Here is a 27,227-nt window from a genome sequence, read left to right as displayed (position 1 = left end):
AAAACCAAAACAAAAAAGAAAAACAAAAAAAACCCCACCCCCCCAAAAAACCAACAACAACGAAAAAAAAAAACAAAAACCAAACCAAAACAAAAAAATAAAAACCAAACACAAAAAAAAAAAAAAAAAAAAAAAAGCAAAAAACCAAAAAAACTCCACAGAACGGAAATTTTTTTGGGTTAATTAAAGTTTAATTATTAGAAAAGTGAAACAGCTCAGAGCAAAGACACGATGAACTCCATTTAAACCAACTGCACATACCTGGAATTCTGTAGAGAAGCATATGAGGCAAATGTACCCCAGCTTAGGCTGATAAACTAAAATCTGCTGAAAAATAAAGCCTTTTTCTTTAGAAGGAGTAGAAAATTAAATTAATAAAACTCGTAACTTCTTGACTCCTTTTTTCAAGTATTTAGTCTAACGCGTTATACCTCATATATCTGAAAGTTTAATTTCATGAGTGCTGCATACATCTGCAAGCAGGTACATCAGTGTGGTCGCTGAAATACCACAGCCCATTTTTGAGTTCAGGTTTCCAGACCTTGCAGTAAACTCTTTCAGAGCTCTCAGAGCCACCTTCTGTTTGGTGTTAACAAAGCGCATTCACCTAAAGCATACTTCTAATGAATGTCTTACTGAACGTGTGCCTGCTCTTACAGTTACCATTATCAGTAGTGTGCTTTTCTGTCACGGTTTACAATTGTAATTCGTGGGAGAGGTTTCCATTCAAGTTCTGCTACCAACTTCTGCGGGGACAGGATTTCACCCTGTTTTTATGTACAGCACTACCCTTTGCCAACCATCGGTAAATCAACGTGTAATTGAAGCATAAAATTATGCCTATATACGATCTTCAAAATTTGGTGAACAATTTGTTTCTTCGGACAACACAGTAATGTTCTATTGGAGAGGTCCGTACCTTAATTAGAACCAGCCCTGCCATTCTCTAATAAATTGTCATGGGTTTCATACAAAACGCTCGTGTCAGTGGCTGCCGAAGTTGCCCGTTCACGGTTTGGGCGGAAGGCGGCCCGGGCCGCTCTCGGCGCGGAAGGGGTTGCAGGCTCCGGGAGCCGCCCGCGCCCCGCGCCGCTGCCCCTCATGCGGCGGCCCCGCCGAGCCCTGCCCGGGGCCCGGCCCGGGGCCCGCCCGGCCGCTGCCGGCTCTCGCTGCAGCCGCGGCCCTGGGAACGGAGCGGGCGGGGCTCGGCTGCAGCCGGAGCCTTTGCGGGACGGGACCGCGGCTCCCGGAAGCACCGGGAGCCGGAGCGAGCCGAGCAGGGCCGGCGGTGAGGGGCGAGCGGGGCCGCCGGGCGGGCGCGCAGGTGGGAGCAGAGCCCGGCCGGGGCCGCCCCGCGGGGAGCGGTGCGGGGCTGTGCGTGAGGGGGGAGCCTGAGGGAGGCCTGTGGCGGGGGAGACGCTTGGGGCTGGTGGGTGGGGCGGGAAGCGGGTCTGTGGGAGCTGGCTGGGGAGGGGAAAGGGTGGGATTGAAGAATCACCGGGAGAAATGTCTGGAAATGGAGCGGTTTAGGGAAGAGGCAGGAGAAGGTGAAGTTAAAGTTGTTGTGGGGAAGCGGCTGCGTGTGAAGTTGGGAAGGGGCACGGATCTGGCCAGAGCTGTGTCAGTGCTGCTGAGGTTGTGACTCCCTTGCTGGTGCTCTGCTGAGAAGATGCTCACTATGCGTGATGAGGTGCTCATGTAAAGTTCACGGAAATGCTCATTTTACAAGTATTTGCATGGTATCACAATTTTATACCAAGTTTTTGAAATGAGAAACCCTCTAGCAGTACAGTAGTTATGGATTAAGCAGAAACTCAGAGAATATAGAGATTAAAAATGTAATAATGCATATTATGGAATAAACTGAAAGGTAAAAGATAGTTATCAGAAAGCATACCAAGTTGTTTCATTTTATTAAATCCTATATACTATGTTTTAAGCCAGAGTGAGGAAGACTTGGATTCAGATAAAATATTTTAAAGGAATGACTGGGTGGAGAAGACTGACACAGCTTTTGGGAACAGACGGGTGTGTTATGTGGAACATAAAGAACATATGCAACAAACCTTTCTAAAACTGAGTGAGCACCACAGTGGGAAGTGTTATTTTTCATGGTGGCCTCTACACAGGAGGACTGGGATCTAAGACAACCTTTGCTTTTCAGAGAATGTATGTGCAGAATGACAGAGTGGGTCTTAGAATTAACATTAGGTGATGGACTGCTTTTCCTGAAATCTGTGGGATTGCCTCTCTCCATAGGCATTACACTTGACTTAACAGTGTGCACACTGAGTTGAGCTAAAGGCTGCAGGGTGAGTTTGAGGGAGGTGATAGTTGTGGAGAAAGTGATTTATTATAACCTCTCCCTCTGGATACTGTAGTTCATGATTCCCTTGCACATTGTTAGGCATTGTGAGAAGAACTTGTGATTGAAATTCACAGTTCTGGGAGATAAAGATCCATTGGTTTGGGATGTATGATGTTCTGGTTGGTAGGAGTAACGTGTAGCAAAAATACTGGTTTGGGGAAAGACTGGTTCTAGTAAGTATAAATTTGCTTTCTTTAGAGCAATGTATTGTTAGGAGTAACTCTGCCTTTAACAATCCTACAGGCTGCCTACACAGCCTAATTCCTTATTCTGGTTATGCTACTGTTTGCAATAACAAGAAAAAGGCAGAGATCATCTGAGCCAGGTACCTGTGGAATTCAAGTCACACATCCCCTCAAAACAGTTCAGAAGTTGGCAGTGTTAAGGGAGGACAACACATACTTACCTTTGGGACAGGCTTGCTAGACACAGTTATTCCTCCCATATTGTTCTTGATTTGCTTGCTAGCTGGGCTTATTCTTCAGTGGTTACTTCAGTTCATACCATATTCATGCTGCTTGTGCAGGCTCTGTGTTTTTGCTGGAGCTCAGGAGGCTGCACAGCTGGATCACGTCAATGGAGGATGTCTCTAGAGGGGAGGAGAGATTCTTAACATCTGTACTTCTTAGGATCTGGCATGATAATGTCAGACAGTTAAGAATTCAGGATTTTGCCACTGGATTTCTGAACCTTGTCTTATATTTATATCCCTTCAGTGCTGTACAGCTGTCTAATTTTATTTGTAATTAAAGTGCCTACAGGTTGATTTTCACTATAGGATCTACTTTGTGTTACTCTACTCCAAGTAGGCCACCTTGACTGAGGTGTTTGACACACTGTATTGCCTTAAGCACCCGGACTTGGTTTGTAATTCATAAATAGCTTAAGTGTAAGCTGTAGCTGAACCCCAGCTGGACTCAATGTTCAGTCTTTCAGCACCTTAAATCAAGCTCCTTCATTGACTTGATACATCTGCAGGAGCTGCATTCCAGCAGTCCTTTGGTTCGTGGCCTTGCAGTCCTGTGTGCTTGAGGAGGGGTGGTTATTTGAATTAAAACTGAGAACTGAATGGCTCCTTGCTCCCAGAGTCTGAATGTGGCTGCTGGGATCTATCTATACTGTGATCTATACAATGAGTACAGTGTATGTACTGTGTGAAAATGAGAGGCTGTTCAGGAAGCTTGTATCAAATTTCTGCGCTGGCAGGCAGAGTTTGGCTTAATGACTGTTATGTCAACATAAAACTATTGCACTACTGGGCAGAGTTGAAGTCTTCCTCTTATAAGAAATGCTGGTGTTAGCATTTAGCTCAATGAGGGCCTGAATTTCCTGAATGCTGAATATTTATACTTGGTGTGTGATTTGTATAATATTCATCAAACCAAATTTTCATCAGTCAAAAAATATGATGTCTGGATTCTTAGGTTTGGTGTAAAGGATAAAGGTGGTGGGCTTAAAGAACATTTAGCCACAAATTTCACACTTTAAGATTCACAATGCTTTACTCTTCCTGCCTGATACATAGATTAGAATGGTACTTTTTTTTCAACAAATGAAAGAAAGAAACAAACAGAAAACCTTTGGGAGCTCATGAAAACACTCATCCAAGTTCCCTTTCTGCTCAGTTTTCTGTCAACATATAAGAAAACTTTACCTGAGTCCCAAGCAATTTATGACATTCTCTGAAATTAGACTTTAGTTAATAGTTAATATGTAATTGCATTCCCTTTGTTAGACTTGGCAGTGATGGAATTTCCTGGTTGAGTGATATATGGCTGGTGAATCACTGATACAGCCTCCACTATCTTTGGCAGAAGCCAAGGTTTTGGAGCAATCATTGGTTGATCTTTAATGGTTACCATTTAATGTGTAACTGCTCTGTACTTAAGTGCACTTGCCAGTTTTGAAAACCATCTTCATGATTTTAAAATGGCCAAGAGTTGTGGCTTAACCCCAGCTGGCAACTAAGCACCACACAGCCACTTGCTCACTCCCCCCTGGTGGGATGGGAGAGACAATCAGACCGGTAAAAGTGGAAAACTTGTGAGTTGAGACATAGACAGTTTAGTAGGTAAAGCAAAAGCTGCACATGCAAGCAAAGCAAGCCAAAGAATTCTTTTACCACATTCCATGGGCAGGCAGGTATTCAGCCATCTCCAGGAAAGCAGGGCTCCATCACGTGGAACAGTGGACAGGGGAAGACAAACAGCATCACTCTGAGCCTCCCCTCCTTCCTTCTTCTTCTCCCAGCTTTATGTACTGAGCATGACTCTGTATGGTCTGGGGTATCCCTGTGGTCTCCTGGCTGTGCTCCTCCCAGCTTCTTGTGCATTCCCAGCCTCCTCACTGGTGGGGTAGAAAAGGCAGAAAAGAGTAAGTCCTGCTCAGCAATAATGAAAACATCCCTGTGCTATCGACACTTTTCAGCACAAATCCCAAACACAGCTCCCTATCAGCTACTGTGAAGAAAATGAACTCTACCCCAGCCAAAACCAGTACATGAGATATGGTTATGCCTAGGGAGCAAGATGACGTTGCAGGAGCAAGGTCCACCAGTGATCTTCTGCGTTCTACTTGATATCTTTGTCTTTAAAATATTACTTGAATGCAGTTATATTTTTAATTCATTTCACCAGTTAAGATTTTTTTTATGTAAATGGAGAAATTGGAAATACTGCCTGAAGGAAACCTTCATGTGAAAAAAATCTTTGTTCCTCAGTTTCTGCTAGAAGAGTAAGGAAAAAGCTTTGTTAGAGGATTTGCTTTTAACCACACTTCTGAAGAAGTGTACAAACTCTAAGAGAAACACAGTTTTGGTTTTTTTCATAGTGTCCTTAGTGCACTTTATAATGTCTCCAGCAAGAAAAATGAGTAAGAAACTGGAAACCAAAAGAAAGAACAAGGTAAGTTTTAAAATGATGATGTGATTTGCAGTGATTTAGTTGAAAAGTGCCATGTATTTGGGGAGGAATGTCTGCAACTGTAGATAGCTTAAGGGAGGGAACAAAAAAGAAACCTGTTTACAGTATGAGGAAAATGGAAAACATAGTGACATTTTAAAGTGATAAATGCAAGGTTTAAGATTATTAGAAATATTTAGGACGTGCCTTATTAAAATTACAGTGACATGACAGATTACATCTTGTGGTGGTGAGAGGAGAAAGAAATGTATTGTTAAATATAGCAGTCCAAATATAGCAGTTAAATTATTTGTATGTATGTAAAATCTACTTCAGGCCCCAGTTCAGCAGCACTTAACTAGATTTCGAGAGGTCTGTGCGCCCTCTGCACCATGTGGGATATTTGTCATAAAATCATAGAATGGTTTGGGTTGGAAGGGACCTTAAAGATCATCTGTTTCCAACCCCCTGCCGTGGTCAGGGACACCTTCCACTAGACCACATTGCTCAAAACCTGTCCAACCTGTCCTTGAACACTTACAGTGACAGACTTTCTCCAGTTCTCTGGGCAGCCTGTTCCTGATTTACCCCAGCCCACATTCAGGCCCTTGCACTTGGCCTTGTTGAACATTATGAGGTTCCTTCCTTCCATTTGTTTCTATACTTAAAATATTTGTTGTATTAGATACTACTTCTGGTAAATACAAATCTATATTCACTCCAAAAAGAAAGAGTATTTATGGAATAGAACTTTCCTCTGAGGAAAGTCATTGTGTTGCAGAAAATGACATGTTACTTGTGTGTTACCCAGCACAGGGAAGAGGGAAATGCATGTAGAAAGTATGAAAAGCATTGAAAGAAGCCTTGTAAAAATAGGTTCTTCAAGTTCTGTGAGTTAGCTCTTACTTCACCTTCCAATTGTGCTTTTTCCTTTGTTGACGGCTTACTATATTTGTATAGGTGTAGCATCAGCACTAGGTTCATCTTTCACTGGAGAAATCTGAGAGCACCATCCTGTTTCTGTAATCTGTTATCCTGATTCCCAAGCAAATGCCCAGGAAGTCTGTATCTGTACCACTGGGATGACACAGTGTACTTTACTTTCCACAAGGCAGACTCAGTCTATTTTCCAGCAGATCCCATATAGAGAATTTGGTGTAGTGGCACAGAAAATTTAAACTTTGCCTTTGGCAGTTTTGAGAGGCTGGTTGTCTACTTCTGTGTTGGGCTTTACATTTTGACTAATACACAAATGCCTTTTATTTGGTTAAGCAATGTTAAACTGAATAGTCATAAAATGGAATAAGAGCTAAGAAAAAGAACTCCTGTAACTTGGCTTTTTTACTCTAAAAGACTGTCAGCAGTGGAAACATTTCACAGCTAGGCTGGAAGGAATTTAATTCATATCATGACATCATTGTGAAGATTTGGAGCATGATAGTTGTTACTTTTTTTCTTTTTTTAAATTAAACTCTACTTGTGACAGAGTATGGAGGAGTAAAGAAATAGTTTCCAGTAGAGGTTATTTTTGTCAAATCTCTTGGTGAATTTAACCTGCATTTTTGTTACGAGACTTGCTGGAATTTATTGTTAGTTTTTCTTTTTTTGGTCTGTCATTTACCTCAGATAGTGTCAAGTGCTTGGAGTTTTTCTTGCAAGTTTTCTCTGATACTCCCTGTAATTCTGTCAGATTTTGAGTCCTTCTACAAACTCAAGACTCTGCCTTAATTTTGTACAGAAGTTTGTAATGGTAGATACTTAGCAGCTGAAAAAACTCAGAAGTTTATACCATCAGATCTTTAAAAGACAAAATCTTAAGGTTAAGAAAAGTCCTGTAAACTTACTGCTCTGTAGTAAACCCTGATTAATATCAATGAGTTTTGGTGTGTTGTTCATTAAGTCAAATAGATTATGGCCTAATTTCCTCTGCAAACACTAGCATTTACCAGCATTTTAGGAGGGAAAGCGTAGGGACAAAATAAAATGCAAACTATTAAATTTTAGCCTGGGTTGGAGGTATTACAAAGGGAGACGAAAATCTGCAAGTCAGAAAGGTATTCATTTTTGAATTAATATTATGAGATGGAAATATGTGATTTTCCACTTTAAAAAATGTGCTTCCTTTGAAGAGTTATTTTTCAGACTTTGCACAGTATGGCACTTTGAGCTGAAAGTATTACTTCCTGTATAGACTGCTTTGCTTTGGTTTGTGTTCTGGAAACCTTTCCAGGATCCTTCTCCTTTTTACTTTCAAGGAGAACAGCTCTTCACATAGACTCCACCTGTATTTCACCCACCTGTGTGTACTGAATTCAAATTTTACGGGGCTGCGAATCCCATCTTGGCTTCCTGCGTGCTGGCTCCTGTATAGGGCTGCCTTCCATGTGGCTGCAGGGTGTGTCCATTGCTTACTGAAGAAATGACGCAGAAGCGGCTGACTTTTTTTTTTAACATAAACTAACAGAAGAAAAGAGTAATGAGCCTAGTCCCTGAGATAGGTTATTCAGTATTATAGTCAGGGAAGTGCAGGTCCTTAGTGCACCCCACTGTAAGATACAGTTCAAAAGACAGAGTTCATGTGTCCACCCACCTTCCAGTCTTTGAATTAGCAAACCTAAATCTGAATTTTCAAACAGATGCATCCTTCAGAGTACCAAGTAGTGCATCCAAAGCCCAGTAAGAAATCTATATTGTAACTCTGTACAGGAAATGCATTGGGAACGTCAGTGTCTTTATTGGTTTAAGACAATCCAAGGGTGGGCTGTTACTGAAGACAACTGTTCATTTGTTCTGTGGCTGCACAGGCTGTTGCTGTGAGGGTAGCAGGAGCTCATGACTACAAGTGAGTGCTTACACCTCTGGTAGTCACCTGTAAATCTAAAGCTGATGTGAAACTGCAGTTGAAGACAGCCCCAACTGTTTGAAGTTCACTACTTTGCTCCTTTTCTGGATTGTCCGTCCCCAGTTTGCACAGAGGCCCATGGGCTGATAAGCAGCTCTTTCAAAAGAAGGAGAAGGGACCAGGAGAGCTGATTAAATGTTCTGTGTGCTTAAGAGAGAGTATTTATATTGTTGGCATATGTATGTTTCAGGACTCTAGTTCCTGCTCTGTGAACCAGTTTGTAAGTCCAGCATAAAACTTCATGCACTTTCTGTCTACCAGCCTGTCTTGTTGACCAGTGACAGGACAACTTTTAACAAACACCCTTATTTCAGCCATCACGCTGGATACTTAGATTCCATTTTGTGTGAACTTTTGAAACTTCAAAACTGCATTAGTGACTACAGTAAGGAAATATTTCCTGCTACTGCTGCCTTTTTGAGATACACTGTCTGAGGAGGGTTCCCTTTTTTTTCATGACTACTGAGGAAGACAAGACAGAAGTTCAAGATAATTACGTGGTTTGTGTTCTTTATGGCTTTCCTGATGGGCTTATCAAAGTGTTGTGCTTTTTGGTTTAGTTTCATGCTGATTGCTTTGGTACTTGCTCATGAACAGCACACTAGTGATTTACTTTTAAAATTACATTTTAAGCTGCTTCATAAATAGGTGCTTTTATTTTAGCAAAAAAATTAATGTGAACTTTGTCACTTCACAGGCAGACAAAATGCAAAAGTTTGGGTCTGAGTCAGGAGGGATATGTGTGTTCCCGTTATCTATATTTTGTTCAGAAGCATTTTGAAAACTGAAAACCAAAAAGTTTAAAAACTTATTTATCTGTATGTGTGCTTTTATGAAATTCAGTGTTTTTCATCTTAATATATTGCTCTTTATTTCCAGTTTTTAAGGTCTCAATTCTAAAAAATTAGGTAGATGGAAAAGGTGAAAGAAATTGTTTGTTCAGGCAGGCTCACACAAATGTCACTTTTCTCCAGTATCATAGACAAGCCTTTTAGTGAAATTCAATTCTTATACTTCTCTCAGTGTTGTTTTTTTTTTTTTCCTTTACCTTTTTGTCCCTCTGTCTTCTTTGTGTTGCTGGCATTTCTCCAGAAAGCATTGTCTCTGAACATGCATGTCCCTTCTTTGTCCCTTTGCAGGAACTGTTCTTTTTCTCTTCCTTGTTCTCAGATGTAGCAAATTTATTCTTCAAAGTTGTTCTTCAACTAACAGATCATCTCAGTTTTGTTGTTGGGGATGCATAATTCCACATTAATTAATTAATTAATTAACATCCTCGTGTAATGGATTGTTCCACCAGAACCAGTAAAAAACATCAAGTCTTCAGTATTGTCTGCAGCTTTCTTCTCCTTCATACTTTGTATTTCTGTGTGATTCATGTTGCTCAGTGCAGTTGCTTCAGAAGTTACATGAGATTGTAGTTCATACAAAAGTATCTCCTATTAAGATTCCTTAATGGAACCCGTGTGTGTTTCTTCCTCAGTTTCTGCATCCTGGCATCCTTTTCTTCCTTATTTGCCAGTATGCTTTTACAAATATTTTTACAATGGCATGATTTTTGAGATAAACAGTTTTATTGTGTAGGATACAAGTGTGTACTTCGTATCTTCGTGGCTGTTGGTAATTCACACCTATTTGCAGGTTACTTCAATGTCTTTTAAGTGTCAGTGTCATATAGATAATAATTTGACTTTGAATACTTGACTGGGGAAAAACTATAAATGCTTAGAGACAAGATAAAGGCAAGTCAGAAATACTTGAAGAGTGCAGCTCTCCAAATGTCTACAAAAACAGCAGTAAAATGCATCTTGAGCTAGAGAAATGCAGTCTGCAAGAAACAGCTTCAGTTCAAGCTACGAATATTTAGAGGTACCAGCACATCCTTGAGCAGTGTGAACAGAGCTGGATAGTTAATGAGTCGGAAGTTGTGTGCCTGCAGGTGTAAAACACAGGGACAGCTCTGCCATATGCACCCAGTGAGTGTCTAGACTTCTGAAATTGAGAACCATGTGCATTGTCTTGGCTTGTTACTGTTTTTCTTTTGCTTGTAAACATAGTTGTAAACTCTTAGTTATTGATTTAACTTCAGCATTATAAAAAGTGGCTCTTTTTCTGAATGAGTGGGCAGTGAAGGGAGCAGAAGGTAATCTTTTAGAGCAAGCATTAGTTTGTGTGTATAGAAGTTCTTTATATGAAGGATAGCAAAAATTATGTGATATTCTCAGTAGCAGCAAGCTTTTTTCAAATTTCCTTGTCATATATTTTGCTTGCAAAATGAAAATTACTGTCTCTATTAGTCTTCTGCGATAAGTTAATCCTTTAAATTGATGACAAATTGTAAAGAAAACTGCATCAACTTGGTGGAAGTTCCTAGTAGAGAGGAGGATGGTACAGCTTTACTAACATAAGGTTTGTGGTAGTCAGTGCAGTCTGAGTAAGCAGTTGCAGTCACCTAGTCATCTATAGTCAATGAATTTTTTTTGAGCAGGATAATTAGCAGGATAAGCAGCAGCCTCCCCTGCAGCCCCTCCATACCATGTCTTCCTCTCCAACTCAGCTTTCCCACAACTCCCCCTTCATTGCCAGGCATGCCTCTCATTCTTATTTAAAGCAGCCCAACCCTCACCGTCTTTTGCTGGGACGGTGCTGCCTGGCAAGGCAGAGACTGCAACCTGACAAACTTGCGAGAGGTGGAAGAGTGGGAAAAACTCTTCAGTCTGGGAACAGCTCCTTGCAGCAGGAGTACTGGGCATTGTGCTGTACCACAGCAGAAAACACCTTCAGCTTGAAAATACCTTGTGAGCCTTCACCTACATAAAGAAATCTGTGATTCCCAATATCTGCAATATTACCTTTGGGTTCGTTTCTGTTTTTCTGTTTCAGAAAGAAAAAAGTCAAGAAATGTCTGCTAATTTAAAGTACCTTTCCTTGGGCATCCTGGTTTTTCAGACCACCAGTTTAGTGTTGACCATGCGCTATTCTCGGACACTGAAAGAAGAAGGACCTCGTTACTTATCCTCTACTGCAGTAGTTATTGCTGAACTTCTGAAGATTTTGGCCTGTGTTCTATTAGTCTACAAAGACAGCAGTATGTGTCAAATTTTGCACCAAGTAATTTTCCTAATCAATATGCTGTATTGTAGTGGCAACTGCAAAGCAGCCATGTGAGTACAGGCATACAACAAAGCATTTCCCTTCTCCTTGTGTAAGAAACAGTCTTGGAAAGACAATAATTATGCTGTATATTTACTTAAGAGAATTTGGATACTGAGGAGTGCAAGAATAAATTTTATGCTAACATCTCAAATTTTGCATTTGCTCAGGCATTTTAAGAAATCCATATGTAGAAGTAGCTAAAAACTAAAAGCTTTAAGTGTGTCCAAAGCATGAATGATAATAGAAACCTGTGATAAACAGTAGATGCAGAACGGAAGAAGCAATTTCATTGTTACAGGAAGAATCATAGTTCTCAGCTAAAAAAAAGAAAACTGTATTCACATTTACGCCAGTTCTTATTCTGTACATTTTAAACTGAATTTATCTGGTTTCTATTTGATTTTCAACAGCTTAAAAATGTCATTGTCTATGCATAAATATTGATGACTGTAGGATTCTACATATGGACTTTTAGGTGGTACTCTTTGATATATTATCTTAAGTTATTGATATGGTTTCAATAAGTTTATCTCAAATTATTTTGAATAATTGTTTTCATTCTGATACTTCAGGCTGTAAGAAGATACTTGCAGCCATTTTTCCTTACATATACAAAACGTTAAAGTCAAACATAGTATTTTCAGGTCTTGGCATAGCTAGCGATAGCTATAAAAAGGGGCAACAGTTTAAGAACAGAATATTGCTGTTTCTCTTTCATTCCCCACTCTTTCCTTTTAGTGAATATCTATTTCTTTTACTGTTTCTTTGGGTAGAATGCAATTTACGGACTCTGAACAGAGTGCTACATGACGAGATCCTTAACAAACCCATGGAAACTCTTAAACTTGCTATTCCTTCAGGAATTTACACTCTTCAGAACAACTTGCTGTATGTAGCATTGTCAAACCTAGATGCAGCCACATACCAGGTATTGCATATTTGGAACTCTCTGTAAGTTTCAAAAAACCCCCATGAATTATGGGGTAGTAGTAGTAACTGTTTCTGGTTCTTCTAGGTTACGTATCAACTGAAAATTCTCACCACAGCATTGTTTTCTGTGTCCATGTTGAGCAAGAAACTGGGTGTATACCAGTGGCTGTCACTGGTAATATTGATGACAGGAGTGGCATTTGTGCAGGTAAATATTAGCAGGTGATTTGTGGGGTTTTAATGTTTATTCAAGAAACACAGATTTCTATACTGATTATTCAGCTTTCTGATTCTACCAGCTGTACATGAGCACCAGAGTATAGTCAGGAGCTACCAATCACAACTGGCCAGGTCTGGAGGACACCAGAAATGGTTCAAAAGCAGAAGATAACACCTCTTTTGCAACCCAGTGCTCTACTGTAGAATGTGAAAGGGCCTCTGGAGCAACCTGCAAGTAATAATGATAGCACTGTTTATTAGCACATTTCTTCAGACATTAGGAATTCACAGATCTTCCTTGCCAGTACAGGCTGTGTTCACTTTGTCATATGGTTTCAGCATGGCACATTTACTTTGGACTATTTCAAAAAGCAAAATTGGCCTCAGTTCTAAATAGTGCAAATACCAGAGTTTGTAGTTCTTAGAGGGCAGGATCATGGGATAAGAGACTATTCTAAGAATTTTTAGCAGATTTTAGTATATCCTAGAAATTTTTATTTTAAAACTTAAGGATTTGGGAAAAGATACGGTGATTAAATTCAGTAATGAAAAATGAGAACAAAACACTCAGACAGTATTTAACAGACTCCTCAGAAAGTTTTTGTCTGTGGCATTGCATTTTATTCAGATAGCATTAGACACATTGCCAGATTTAACTAGTCTGCACAATCACCAAAGAGGGGCACATGAAAAAGACAATTCATCCCATCTTAAAGACAGCTGGTGTAAGTAGTTTTCTAACTGTGCTTATATTTGTAAGGTAACCAACTGTTGGGTGGCACAAGTTGGTGGCAGATAATGACCATGATAAGTCACACTGTGATTCAGAAACAGTTCTTGCTTATAAAATGTAAATCCTGCACCTTTTCAAGTTGATGAGTATTGTCCCAGTTCAGGCACAATTTTACTTCTTACAAATATGTAGAAAGAAAAATTGTAGCTTTGCAGTCCTTTAAAAGTATTTGTGGTCCAAAATACAAAGCTTTACAGGCATGTGATTGTCTGTATTTAGTAATTGTTACTGTTGGTAGAAAACAAGTTTGCGTTTTACAGATGCTCATGACTTGATTTCATCAGTGAATTTTGTGTAACTGTTTTTACATCCAGTGGCCTTCAGACTCTCAAGCAACACCTGCTAAGGAGCATTCAGCAGGATCACAGTTTGTAGGCCTGATTGCAGTTCTCATAGCGTGCTTTTCTAGTGGATTTGCTGGGGTTTATTTTGAGAAAATTTTAAAGGAAACTAAGCAGTCTGTGTGGATCAGAAACATTCAGCTAGGTAAGTTTAATTTTAGTCATCTGTTAGAGATATTGCATTCTGAAGCATTACGATAATTGTGCAAAATGAATGTATAAATTTTAAAAAAATCAGCATTTTAGTATGCTGCATGTATGTTATTTTAAAACTGAAAGTTAAACTCTGCTAGATGGAATTATAGCATTTACTTTCTGATTTCAATCTAGTTCTTGATTTACTTTGTTAATAGAGTATCTGTACATTTGTACAGAATCTGTCAATTGAAATTTTTTTACTATTTTTTAGAGAATATAGGAATATTAAAACAAAATATGTTTCCAAGTCAATGTTTTGAGATGTTTTAAAATTAATGTATTTTTTCTCTTGTGCCTGCTTTTCTATTAAAAGTGCCAAGCCATAAAATCTGCTTTGTTTGGGAATAAAGTTGAGGTGATTAATTACTGTTATTTCAATACAAAGGTCAGTTTCTTTCAGTTGTGTGCATAATCACTGGGGAGAGGCATATGCAAAAGACCAGTTCATCTTAACTATTTAAATATGTGTACCTACTGTGCACTTATCAGTAAGAGAATATCTTCTATTCCCAAAGCAGTCTTGGATCTTCCAGACCCTAGATACTAAAGGTAACATAATTGATCTGTGTTCCTGAGTGAGTTTTCCCTCACTTCAAAGCACTCTTGTCCAGTTTAGAGGGTTGGAAATGTGACATCAACAATATTGTTTTGTTCCTTTTCTGCAACAGGAACAAAGCTTATTGTTGTCTTCGTTTCTCTAATGGAATCCCTCTAGTCTTCACCTGTAGGCAATAATTATTTATGACATATTTGAATGGATGTGTTGAGCAGAATTTGACCTTCCCAGCACCTTAGACCAGACTAGTGATCAAATCCAGTGTGAAGTTAAGTCATGAGATGACTTAGTGGATCAGAGCTGTGTACTGAGTCTGGTAGAATGTAGTGCAGTACTGCAAGAACAGGAGATGGTGTGGGTTCTTTAGTAATTAGATAGTTGGTCAGTAAGCCATACTTTTTTCCTTTCTTTTCCTCCTACTGTGTTTTAATTATAAATGGTTTCAGTTAAAAATGCAGAACTTAATTTTGAATATAACATTTTTACGTTACCATAATATTTTGAAACTGCGTATAGCGAAAGGAATCTAAACCTCTCCTTACTATCTGCTTGTGTGTATTCAAACTAAGTTTTCCTGAACAGGGTGTAGGAAATACATCAGGAAGCGTTATGTTAGGGAATTTTGGGGGGCAGAGAAGGGTTGCTAGCTGGGGCTTGGTCCAGGATTTAAGGTAAGATGTGGTGTTTTGGGTGGAGCTGCAATATAAAATCCATTACCAAGGAAAGCTGCTGCTGATGATGATTATTATTATTACTATCAGTTTCCATGCTAAAAGTGCTTTCATGGGCAGCAGATATCTGAAATAATTTCCAATAAGAATCCATAATTGCTGAAGAATCGATGATCTCTTCTAAAACATCGTTGAGATTTTTCTACAGTACACAGGTGTACACGTAGTTTGGTAGTTGGCCTGGTCATACATTGAATGTTCCAGTAATTTCTTTGTGAAACAATGAGATCAGAGCAGGCTGTGTCTAAACACACTCTTCAAGGTTATGAATAGCTAGAACAGTGATACATGAAGACATAAATGTCTGATTGTAGTGAGAATCAGATCACCTGTGTTTTGTATTTACTTTTTTAGTGAGCTTGATCTGCCTCAAGAGGAAGTTCAGTAGAATGTTTATTATTGAGGTTGTTTTCTGTTCAAAAATAATGTTGTCATATGTCATGAAGATTTTAGAAACTATTTCAATACATAAATACATTAAACAATATATATTAAATACATACAAAAATAAATAAAACATGAAATCACTTTTTCAAAAATACATTGGTGTGTTCTTTCTGCAAGTGCAAGGTAGTTGCCCACTTCAGACATTGTATTATTCAGGAGCAAGTCATTCATAAGCAAGAGCTTTGAAATAGAGCTTTTCTTAAAACACAAACCAAAAACCCTTATGTCCAACCAGGTTTTCATTTTCATATCCATAGAGAGTTATTAAAACTATAGAAAATAATGGGAAAAGAAATTGTTTAAAATTCCGTTTTTAATGCATACCAATATCATAATAAGGATGTATGAATAGTCGATTTTATTTCTTTATTTTAGCAGATCAATTGGAAAATACAAGTAAATGGTTTAATCTGAATTATCTACATTTTTAATTCTGCCTACAAGAAGCATTATTTCTTATCAAGCAGAAGGTGTTATTTTGTTCAAAACAATGCTGCCTTTTTCAGATGCTAAGAAATGTGATGAAAATCAGCTTTTCACAGAGAAGGAACAGAAAAAAGTGTTCCCCCTTTCCTGCTCAGGACTAGAGGAGACATCAGTCACAGAGTAGCTGCTTACATTATGCCATGTTTGAAGGATTGAGAAAACTTTCCCATTTGATAGAAGAACACTACTTGCCAAATTAAAAGCTCCATAGTCTTATCCCAATTTCAGCTTTTGACATTAAGTCTCTACTAGTAAACATTCATTGTGTTTGAGACTGGCTCAGGAGAATCCCACTTCCAAGATCCTTGTCTGAATTGGCAAACTGCTAATTGCTGCTCCTGCTGTGCCAGGGACCTTCTCCTCCACTGAGTGTTTTCCTGGTTTTCTCTCCAGGTTATAAGGTTACTTCAGCCTTCAGTCATGACTAGTTTCAGGAAAACTGAAATTACATTTAAGTGAATTTTGCTATATGCCATAAACAAAAATCACTCAATGCCAGTAGAAAATAATAGAAGATAAGTATATAAAGATATCTTCATGGAAACAATCAAAACTCATTGTATGTGTGGAGAATAGCTTTTAAAAGAGAACAGGACTGATTGCATTTGGATGTGATGGTATTGCAAGTGACAGTCCAATTTTAAAATCAGAAATACATGAGCAGCCTTTAAGGATGAGGAATCCATTTGCATGTTTTTCACCTGAAGTTTTTAATCAATCTTGTACTTTCAGGATTTTTTGGTAGCATATTTGGACTGATGGGTGTTTACATTTATGATGGAGAACAACTGTCAAAGAATGGATTTTTTCAAGGATACAATAAACTTACGTGGGTGGTGGTTGTTCTACAGGTGAGATACCTTGTGTTGCATGTTTCTATGAAGGTACTCAGGGATTTACTCTTCTATAAATAACGGGGGAAACTAATGGGTGTCAGTGAAGTTATTGAGAATTCTATAGTCAAAAGTCTGATATATCATTTTTAGCATAAACCTCTCAGTGAAAAGCTGGAAAATATATAACAGGTATATGATTAAGTATTGTGCATTATTAAATAAGCATTATTTATTTTGTAATGTTTAAAGGTATCTCTCTATATGGTCTTCCTCCTGTGGCTAAAAATGTTCAGTACAAGCATTTCCACTCATTTAATGGTGGTGATACAATCAACAATTTCTTTGATGGGGAAAGAACTACTCGTCCAATATTTATTTTCAACAGTGCAAATCCATAATATAAAATAAATTTATTGCTCTTCAACACAGACAATAGCTTCTCCTAAAGTAGGTGCATGGTGTTAAAATAGATGCTCTCAGTCAAATTATCTGTTTATGAATCCAAACCTCACTATTTTTCCAGGCACTTGGAGGGCTGGTGATTGCTGCTGTTATAAAATATGCAGACAACATTTTAAAGGGATTTGCAACTTCTCTCTCTATTATACTGTCAACACTGATCTCCTATTTCTGGCTGCAAGATTTTGTCCCTACAAGGTAAGAATTACTTACCAAGTATACTAAAAAAAAATAGTTGAAAACTTATTGCTTACCAGATATAACTGCGAAAATAAATAAAAAACCCAATCCCGTCCAAGCCACACTTTCAGAATGTTTAGGTACAACTTGCACATCAAGGTTTAGCCTCATCCGGTAGCTATCAGTGAGTTTTTCAAGCGGGCGAGCGTCCCGCTCCCTGCGGGCTGCTGCCGGTGCCCGGTGCCGCTGTTCCGCCCGGTGCGCCCCCTGCGGCCCCGGGTGGGCACTGCACCCCCGCCGCTGCTCCGTGTCCCGGGACAAGGGGCTGGCACGGGGACATCGCCTCTCTGCTGCCCTTCACCGACCGCACCGCACGCTCCAACACAGGTCACTGCAGTCACGGCACTCACGGAAGTGCCGCTGCAGCACTGAGTTGCCCAAGGGCACCCAGAAGCCCAAAGGCAGAGCTATTTCTAAAGGCAACACCATATTCAGTAGTGAGAACAGCCAAGAAAGAAAGAAGAGTGCTTGCTCCATTCTTCTAGGCCCTGTACAGTGTCCTGATGTTTTGGGGATGAGCTCTGTGTACCACAGGTTTTGTACATGGGTAGGTTCAGAACACTGCTTGTCTTGCCAGTGCTGTTCTTCTATGGAGTATAGAATTAATAATCCCACTTCCAGATGTAGGAGTAGGATTTTGCTTGTGACTGACCAACACTCCTTGCATGTTACATGTACTCATAGCATACAAATATTTTGAATAATATTTACGACTTTTGTATCTGGTACAAAGAAACATCTTTTTATCTAAAAGTATATATTTGCAATACTGTGGTCCCTTCTATTCCTGCCTATTCTGTGATTCTGTATTATCAGGGCTTTACTTAAACATTCAAAAAAGGAAATGGAGTAGCTATCTAGGCTTAAGAAGTGGAAGACATTGAGCTTAAATTATAAGTAGACTATATTTGTCCCATTAAAACAAATGTCGAAAGTGGTTTAAGAATTTCTGTGTGCTCAAATGGAAAATTAATAAGTAACTTAACAGCTTCTGCAAACATGTTGAAAATTAAATAGAGCCAAGTAGCAGCATGTAGAACTTGAAGACATCCAATTTAATAAAAATTGCTTAACTTGAGTTAATCAAACTTAATCTTTAGTACCTTGCTTATGCTAACAATGTATTTGAACTGAAACAGTATAATTGTTTCTGTTACATCAACATTTTTGATTAGGGTAATAGATGTAAAGTACTTAAATGCTTGAATGGGTTGCAAGGGGCCGTGTCCCAAAATAGGCTAAATGTATCCTCTGAAGGATGTGTCATATGCCACAGTTTTTTACTGTTTGGTTCAGAAGATGAAATTGTTGATGTTGTCATGTCTATGAGAAGATTCGTTTCTAAAATGTGTACTGATTGTCTGCTGGCTTTGGTTATTTTGTATCAGACTTGTAACTATCAAAACAACTTGAAAGGCCAAAATGCCACAATAGAAAAGATGCCCTTATTGTGTTTTCATGAGACAAATCTTTCTGTATCTGCCAAAAATTAGATTATACTGACTTGCAAACTGGGTCTTAGGCAGCAGTAATTTGTTTTGACTAAGCTTAGGACTTCAGAGCAAACACAGCTCCAACAACATGATGTATGTAATTTGTTAAAAACCGGTAGTTAACCACAATAGCTGCTTTTCTTCAGCTCCTGCTTCCATTTTGCCCACATCTTTAGGTAAAAAATTAAGGAAAGAAGGATTGATCTGATGCTCTTGACAGTTGTTCCGTGAAAATATAGTTTTAATTTTCAGAATATGTTAATATAATGATACATTAATTTGTAGTTACTTATTTCAACAACTTTCTGCATCCCTCTAAAAATAAAAATGTACAAATTATTGTGTTCTTTATACATTGGACAAATATAATTTATCTTCCTGTTTTCCTCATGGAAGAATATCCTTTCTTTTGATTGTATTGCATAAATAAATTTGCATCAACTAAAACAAACTTTTTTTTTTCATCCCTATTCTATCCAGTGTCTTTTTCTTCGGAGCCATCCTTGTAATAGCAGCTACTTTCCTATATGGTTATGATCCCAAACCTGCAGGAAATCCCATTAAGGCATAGCAGACTTCCTCATCAACCTGCTTCTCGAGATCATGCACTGGGGGCCTTGCTAGCACTGGCATGTGGAAGTGTCACTGTGCATTGCAAGGGAAGGATGACTGCCCTGAATGTATTGAAGAAGTGCTGATGAGAAGTTCTGAACAGCCAGAGGGGCTACAGGTGGAGGATGATGCTGTCTGTAACTGATGGGGGGGAAATGTCAGGGGAATGCCCAGTGCAACTTGCTAATAAAAACATGAAAGGAACCAAAAGTTTCCAAGAAACTACAATTGGGAATGTTTACAGCTTTGACTGAGATTGCATCAAAATAATTACTGTATTGACTGCTGCAGAAATATGTCCTATGCACTCTTTGAAAGAGCACACGACAACATTGTCAGATTGTATGTTTTTGGGATTTGATTCTATTTAATCTTAGTAAATATGTTTTTAACTGTTTGTCTATTTACGTGAAACGAGCTGAATGTCATAGTTCTAAAGTGATGGTTCTAATTAGGTACTTCTTATTAAAACTGTGAAAATTGAAATATGATTGAAAGACACTTTCACAATATCAAATATTTTTATATATTTAGAAGGCAGATTTAATAACAGAAATCTGTTATTAAATGATAATACTATAATGCTGTTGCTTATATAAAACTATTGTAAGAATGTTAACATTCTCACCGAAGTACAAAGAGAGGAATACTGCAGCCTTCATCAGCCTGTAGTGTTGTAGCAGATGGAATAACTCTGGGAACACCAGTGGGAGGTTACCATGCTAACCTGGGAGTAAGAGTAGGGTTCTGATGGGTGCTTGTTCAGATGTAATGTTCATTCTTGTTATTTTACTGATTATAAATCATCTTTTTGGTAGAACCTTAAAAGTAGTTTTTGTGCTTTAAATAGCCTCTGGAGATTCTTTTAAACCACAATTAAAAAAAAACAAAGAGCCCATAGTAAGCATTTTAAAGGCATTATCATTGTCTGTAACAGCTCCATCTGGAGATACTATGGTATGGCATCTGTATACTGTACTGTACTTTATTACAGAGGTGTTTTTTAAACAAGTGTTGTTTACTCATGAACTCTTCAAGGCTTTTTCTGTATATTTCTATGTAATGGCTTAATTAGAGTTTTGATGGGGTTTTTTTAATTATTATTTTGTTCTGGGAGTCCTTGAGCCAACAGACCAAAATGGGTTCTCTGGAGCTATTCAGTCTAGTAGTGGAATTACTTTAGTAGGAAACATAATTAAAAAGCAATTAATTGTGCAATAGATAAATATAAAAGCATGCTGTTGTTCTGTTTCAAACAAAGAAAAAACTTCAAAAAGAAACCTTGCTGCAATTAAATCAATTAGACTGTTATGAACACTTCACTTGAAGTATTTGCATATAGTCAGAAACACTAAAAAATCTGGAACAAATAAACAAAAAAAAACTGTCTTAAAAATCGTTGATTTTCAGGAGACTGTTCACAATGGATGTTAATGTTGGGTGACTTCGTGTGACACCCGTGATGGTGCATTTATACAAAAACATATCAGGAGTCCCTTACCAGTAGAATGGCAAGTGGTAAAAATGTCTTTCCCTTTTTCCCCACCACTACTCCCTTCATGTTCTTTTTCCTATCTGTCTTGTGCTAAAGAAAACGTGTAAGAGAAGGGTGTTTTAAAATGTTTACCAAAGTACCTCATCTGATAGACGAGGAGATTCTGTAAGAGTGCTCTGAGATTTCTTAATGAAGTGTTGTAAACACGAAAGGAAGAATTCCAGTTGTATCAGTCAAGTAAAAATAGTGTTTTCCTTCTGTTGGCAATTACATGTTTTATCAATGTTTTGTTTGTTTATCTTATCAGAGGAAGACATTAAAGAAATATCAGAGCTATGCCTAGGGCTTGCTAAGCTTTGTGAACTGTGAATCTGTCCCGGCACGTTGTAATTGTAGGAGCTTTGCTACTTGGTGGTCAAAACTATCTAAATGGGCATTCTGTGTTAATATTGACTCTTTTACCTGTAACATTCAATGTGGCACAATCTTTGAAAAGTCACATTTAGCCATTTGCCCCCTGTGTGCAGCATGAGGTAAGATGTGTGTGTAGGGCAGCGGCTCGCAGCAGTGCTGAGTGCAGAATGGGAGCCACTCAGCTCTGAAATGAGGCGGGAAGTGTTGCTAATAATCTCTCAGTTGGAGTTTGGCCTACACAATAATGCTTTTGATTTCATGAATCACAGCAGTGGAAGTGTTCAGGTGATATAACTGGTTACTTTCCTAAAAAAAAAGTGTCCAAAAAACGTAAGGGTTGAGAACACTTTAAAGCCAGTTGTACAGGAAGGGACCAAATAGACCAAATAATCACCATGTGGCTGGAGCTCTGTGACATGTAGCCTGGTTTTAATATTTCAGGTGCACCTGTCAATATTTGTCAGTAAGGATGTTTAAAGGAAAGACCAGGAATATGTGCTCTTTGCATTGGAATAGGATGCCATGCAGCTTTGGAATGCTGTCTGCTGTAGTAAGGAACAGTAACTCCTGTCTGTAAATCTGTGACTTCCATGCTTTCATTTGACAGTCCAGTTATGTTTTCCAGCAAGATAGATCTCTTCAAAGACTTGTTGCTGAAAAGGAAAAGTGAATTTGAATTTTTAGCTGTGTTTCCTTAGCCTTTGGCAGGCTGAGGAAAGGCTCTTGTCTGAGGTGTTACTCTGGCCAAGGAGAGATAGCACGTGTTTTGTGAGAACAGAACGGATTCGAGGAGGGCTTACTGATTTCTTTAATCTTTGCAATCGGAGAGCATATGCACATTTTCTCACTGAGATGCTTTTACATTTGGATTTTTTTTTTTTTTTGAGTAGTTTTAAGTCTATAACTCATTAACTAACCAAAGAAGAATAGCTAGCACAGAGCTTTGGGAAGTAGTGGATAATGTGCTTTGAGTTTGCCCTAAAAGCAAACTCTGTAGGAGTCTAAATTCCCAAAAATAAACTTGCCTTTCTGAACTACTTTTCTGACTTTTAGGCAGGCAATGGTTTTGTTAGTTTAGTTGTATATTTAGGAGGCTAACCTATACTTAGCAGAATTTTATTTAAATATTTATGAAGTTACAGAAGTTATAGCTAGGTATTTATTTGCAACAGCTTGAATTATGTGATTTTTTTTTTCTAGACTTACATATTGGGTGTACTAGTATTTATTGAATATTTGGGTATTTGGTAGTTTTATTTGAGAATCTCTGGGCTACATGATAAATGGTCAAATAATGATAAGACTATCTTCAAAGCAAAATAAATCAGTTTAGTGGTGAAAAACCTTGAGTCTAATAAAGTAAGATAAACTTTTCTTTCCACAGTGTATTTCTAAGCAATCCACAAGTGCCCAATAATGTATTTTCTCAAAGAATTCAGATAATTGTATAGTTTTATTCAACTTTATTGTTTTAGACGAACTTTAAGAAAACCTCCCTTTTTATTTGTGTCAGTAGAGGGTAGATTAATGTTCTCGATTCAACTTCTCCAGTATAACACCTTTAGTTTTTTACTGCAATGTTTTAGTAACTTGTCTTTTTTTTTTCCCCAAAAAGACAAAACAATCTCATTTTGTTTGTGTTTCGTGTGCATATAGGCCTCTCACAGACTTTCAGTAGTACGTAATTGTTTTGTGTTTCTGACTTATTTTTATGGCTGTAATTCAAAATATTGTAATAGATTTTGTTGAATTTTTAAAAAATTTATTACTGACATGTTGCATTTCTTCTGGTTTTTGTTGTCAGCAACTTTCATATTTTAATGTATTTCCTAATCAGCCCTGCGTGTTCTGTTGTATTTAAGCGATCATCATTTTCCAAATTTGAATTTGTTTCTCATTTTCCTCCTGGTGACAATGTTTCTTGCTGGATATTGTGTTGAGGAGGATTATTCATTCCTTTCATATCTGAAATCTATGTTTTGTGAGAAAGAGTTATTTAAAAAATGGGTTTTTGTGTATTAGAAAGGTAATATTTATCTATAATATGATAGTATACCATATATGTGTAATGTGTCATTATGTAAGGTGGTGTATTACTATGAGAAACTCCAAGTAGTGTTTCCTTGCCTTAGTTTTAATTGTTCTTTTCATTTTTAATGCTGATTATTTTCCAGAGGAAGAAAGTCCTGCTCTTTCCAGGTAAGCTCATGGTATGGTTTTAGGTATCTAGAATTAAGACATTTTACTAAAGAAAAATGCAGGTCAAAATGCAGCAAAATACATGGAATTGATTAAATTATATCTTCTGCTTCAGTTACTGTCCAAAGTTCTGTTCAGTTGAATTTTTAACTTTTCTAAGTATTTCTCAGCTGAATTTATAACTCTTCCTAGAAGAAAAAAGAATCTGTCCTGACTTGCCATTCAGTGCTTGTTCTTGTTCTTGAATGTCTGCTGCACATTTGCATCCAAGAGTAGACATGGAACATTAACTCATCTTCAACCTTCTGGCGTCATTCTGACTGTAATTAGCTATATTCATTTCATTAGTGATTTATAGCTCAGTAAGAATTGCTTATATGTTAAGCATAGTTTGCATTTGCTGCCATGAGTATAATTCTTTTAGGTTTTTTAAACTTTGTCCTTATTGTCAATAGATGCGCCCAAATATAAATCATTTATTCAAACATTGTAGCAAACTTTTTAAGGTAGTCTTAGGTTTTTATACCTTGATGTTGATATTTGTGTGTGATTACACTGAATACAGTTTTAATATATGGTGCTTCCAGGCAGTTTGGAAAAGGTTATTTTTTTTTGGTATATATAACACTGCTGAACACTGAATGCATCTTACATGACTTAACACAGTCCTTTTTTAAATCCACATTGGGGTAAAATACTGTATTTTTTTTCTTCTGTATGTGTAGATAATGTCACTGTAGTAATAAACGGATTAAAATTAAGCACTGTCTTTATTAAGAATGTGATAAAAAAACTGTTTGAGAGCTTTGTTAAAAGGAGAGGGTTGCCTTATGCATATTTCGGCAGAAATTAAACGATGTTTTAACTAACAGTTATTATTATTTCACTATATAATTTTAACATAGTTTCCTATAAACTCTAGAAGGCTGTTGTAAGATGTTTGTTAATGGTATCTTTTAACATACATCTTACTGAATTTTGCCAGCAATTTAATTTTGACTGAGACATGCTTCTTTTTGACCTCTGTGTCATGACCTCTTGTGAATCACGTTCAAGAGCAGTGTTCTTGTGACACTCTCTGCTCTTCTGGTCTGAAACCCCAGATGTGCCCTGAACCGGGGGTGGTAGGGAGCACCTGGGTATCAATATGGAGTTATAGCATGGGGTGTGGTTGTAAAACACTAACACTGTAAGGAGCTATGTATAGCTATAATTTACAGTGTATCAAAGACCTTAACAGAATTCACAAGCAATTGCTATGTATGATGGAGGACATGTTTCTCTGCCCTTTCTGGAGATACCTATAATAAAACTGGGTCATTTCACAGCAGTTTTCAGGGCACTTAATTTCTGTCAGTTCCTTTTGTCAATTTTGCCCTGTTCTTAATGCTCATATGCAACATGATTTAAACTGAAAATTTTATGCCATTAGGTAACAATTATTCACCATCTAAACAAAGGAGCATAGCTGGTTCTGCAGGGGACAGTGTTCTTCAAGTTTGGTGTAAAAGCACTCTGGGAGGAATCTTATCTGAAACCAGTGAAGCCATCATCTGCCTATGCCTTGGAATCCCCCTAGGGAGATAAGTATTCTGTGCTTTTTCATCCCTCTTCCAAAATGATGGTAATGTCTTCTACAGTTAGCAAGTAGTAGTATGCATTTTCATAGTATAGAGGGTTGAGCACTGCAGGTGTTTAGATGTAACAGACAATTCTTGTTTCGTTTCTTCAGGAGTTTGTGTTAAATAACGTTAAATATTAAAATTAATGTTATGTTAATATATAAGTTAAATAATGTTAGAGCAGATTATGTCAGAACTTGTGTAGGTAAGTGGAGTTTGATTTTTGAAAACATAGCTGGCTGAAATTCATGACAGCAAAAGCAAGTTTATTTTACATTCTCATTGTTTGAATCCTCTGCATGAGGAAACTTGATGCTTAAATGCATTTATTTTGAGATAATGACATCAATAACAGGTGTTGGTCTTATATGAAGGTGTGGATAGAAAACTGTCTTCTCAGCCTAGTTACCAAATGACTTTGCTTGCATTGTGTAGTTGTGTTGACTTCTTTTACATGAGTCCCTTACATGTCACATACGTGTCTGTGTGACTTTCTCACCAAAATCTAACAGCACTCTGAGGAACAGACTTGAAACTATGTCAACATTTGAAGACCCCTCTCCTTTTCAAGTAGAAGTGGGACAGAATTGTCAAATACTTCATGTGACACCCTAATACTTGTAACATATGCCTGATAATAGCAAACATCCTGGACCCGCTAGACGCACTCTTGTTTCGTGAGCTAGAGTCTGCTTGTGGTTGTCTCACTGTGACATTGGCGTGAGTAGGGTTGTGCCTCAGCAAGTTCTAAATTCCTTAAAAAGTGCATTATGATAAGAGGTACTTGATCTTAAGGCTAAGGGTTTAACTTAAGCCCACACTATCTGAAGTGGTGAGTGATTGGCAGCCCTTTGGTAACAAGGTGGGGGCTGCAGTGCCAGTCTGTACCTTAGGGATGAGGTTCCACTGTTGGTAGGGGCAGGGAAGCTGTTCATTTGCAGCTGAGGTTTTGGGGGAAACAGGGATGTTGCAGGAGCTGGGGAAGATGGAGATAAGCAGCAAGAGGGCTGAAAGGTGGAGGACTAATAACATAAAGGCTAATATGTGGATACGGCCATGGAGACTTGTGTCTGTATCGTGAATGTAATAGTACAGGATGGACAGTTGTTGCTCTTTAGCGATGCCAGACATCAGCAGTGGATGAATTTATAAGCCACAAAAAACCTAATAATGCCAGCACATGATTCTAAAAGATTTTCTTCATTAATTGGCATGCTGCCCCGGGGAAGCTGATCCCTGTTATCTTGTTACATGCGGGAGTTGTGGTAAATCAGAACCTGGGATGACCTGCCCGTTTGAAGGTGTCGGAGCTTTCATAAACCAAGTTTAAAACTTGACAGTAAGAAAGTAGAATGTCTGTCTCTGGATCTTTAGGGTGGATTATATCTGTGTTTGTGTACTCTGGCTCTGGGAACGTCAGGTATATCCCGTACGAACTGCCGTCCTTTGCTCCTTTTTTCCGCGGCGCCTCAGCAGTTCCGGGAAGGAGGAAGCGGGGCTGGTTGTTTCGATTCGGGTGGGAGGGACGGGTGATGTTTGGGAGGGCGGATAAGAACCTGAGGCTCTCGCGGGACCTCCCGAGGGGCCGCGCTCGCGTGCTTTAGCCCGCGGTGTTGTCGGGCTCGGGGTGAGCGGCGGAGGCTGGGCGGGGGCCGGCCGTGGCAGCGGCGCCTGCCGCCCCTGTTCCTAAAGGCGCCGCCGCTTTCCCCTCGCCAGCCCGCACTTCCCGACGCGGACGGGGCGGGGCGCTCGGCGCACGTGAGCGCGCGCGGCCAATGGCGCGATCGCGTGATGCGCAGCGCCGAATGCGCGCGCGGTGGGGCTGCCCAA

At 38.6% G+C, this 27,227-nt stretch overlaps 1 protein-coding gene across 1 annotated transcript; it reads left to right on the top strand.

Annotated features, from left to right (window-relative positions):
• Positions 1 to 1,267: 1,267 nt before the first annotated feature.
• Positions 1,268 to 19,989, top strand: SLC35A3 (solute carrier family 35 member A3). Its single transcript, XM_082287179.1, has 8 exons — positions 1,268 to 1,324; positions 11,054 to 11,258; positions 12,100 to 12,254; positions 12,342 to 12,464; positions 13,583 to 13,754; positions 16,760 to 16,878; positions 17,387 to 17,520; positions 19,536 to 19,989. Exons 2-8 carry the CDS (start codon positions 11,072 to 11,074, stop codon positions 19,624 to 19,626), a joined length of 981 nt encoding a protein of 326 aa, XP_082143305.1. The 5' UTR covers positions 1,268 to 1,324; positions 11,054 to 11,071; the 3' UTR covers positions 19,627 to 19,989.
• The last annotated feature ends 7,238 nt before the right edge of the window (positions 19,990 to 27,227 follow it).

The sequence above is a fragment of the Coloeus monedula genome (genome assembly GCF_965178545.1).
Source record: "Coloeus monedula genome assembly, chromosome: 9".
Lineage (NCBI taxonomy): Eukaryota > Metazoa > Chordata > Aves > Passeriformes > Corvidae > Coloeus > Coloeus monedula.
Note: the sequence above shows the minus strand (reverse complement) of the source record. Positions and strands in the feature narration are given on the sequence as shown.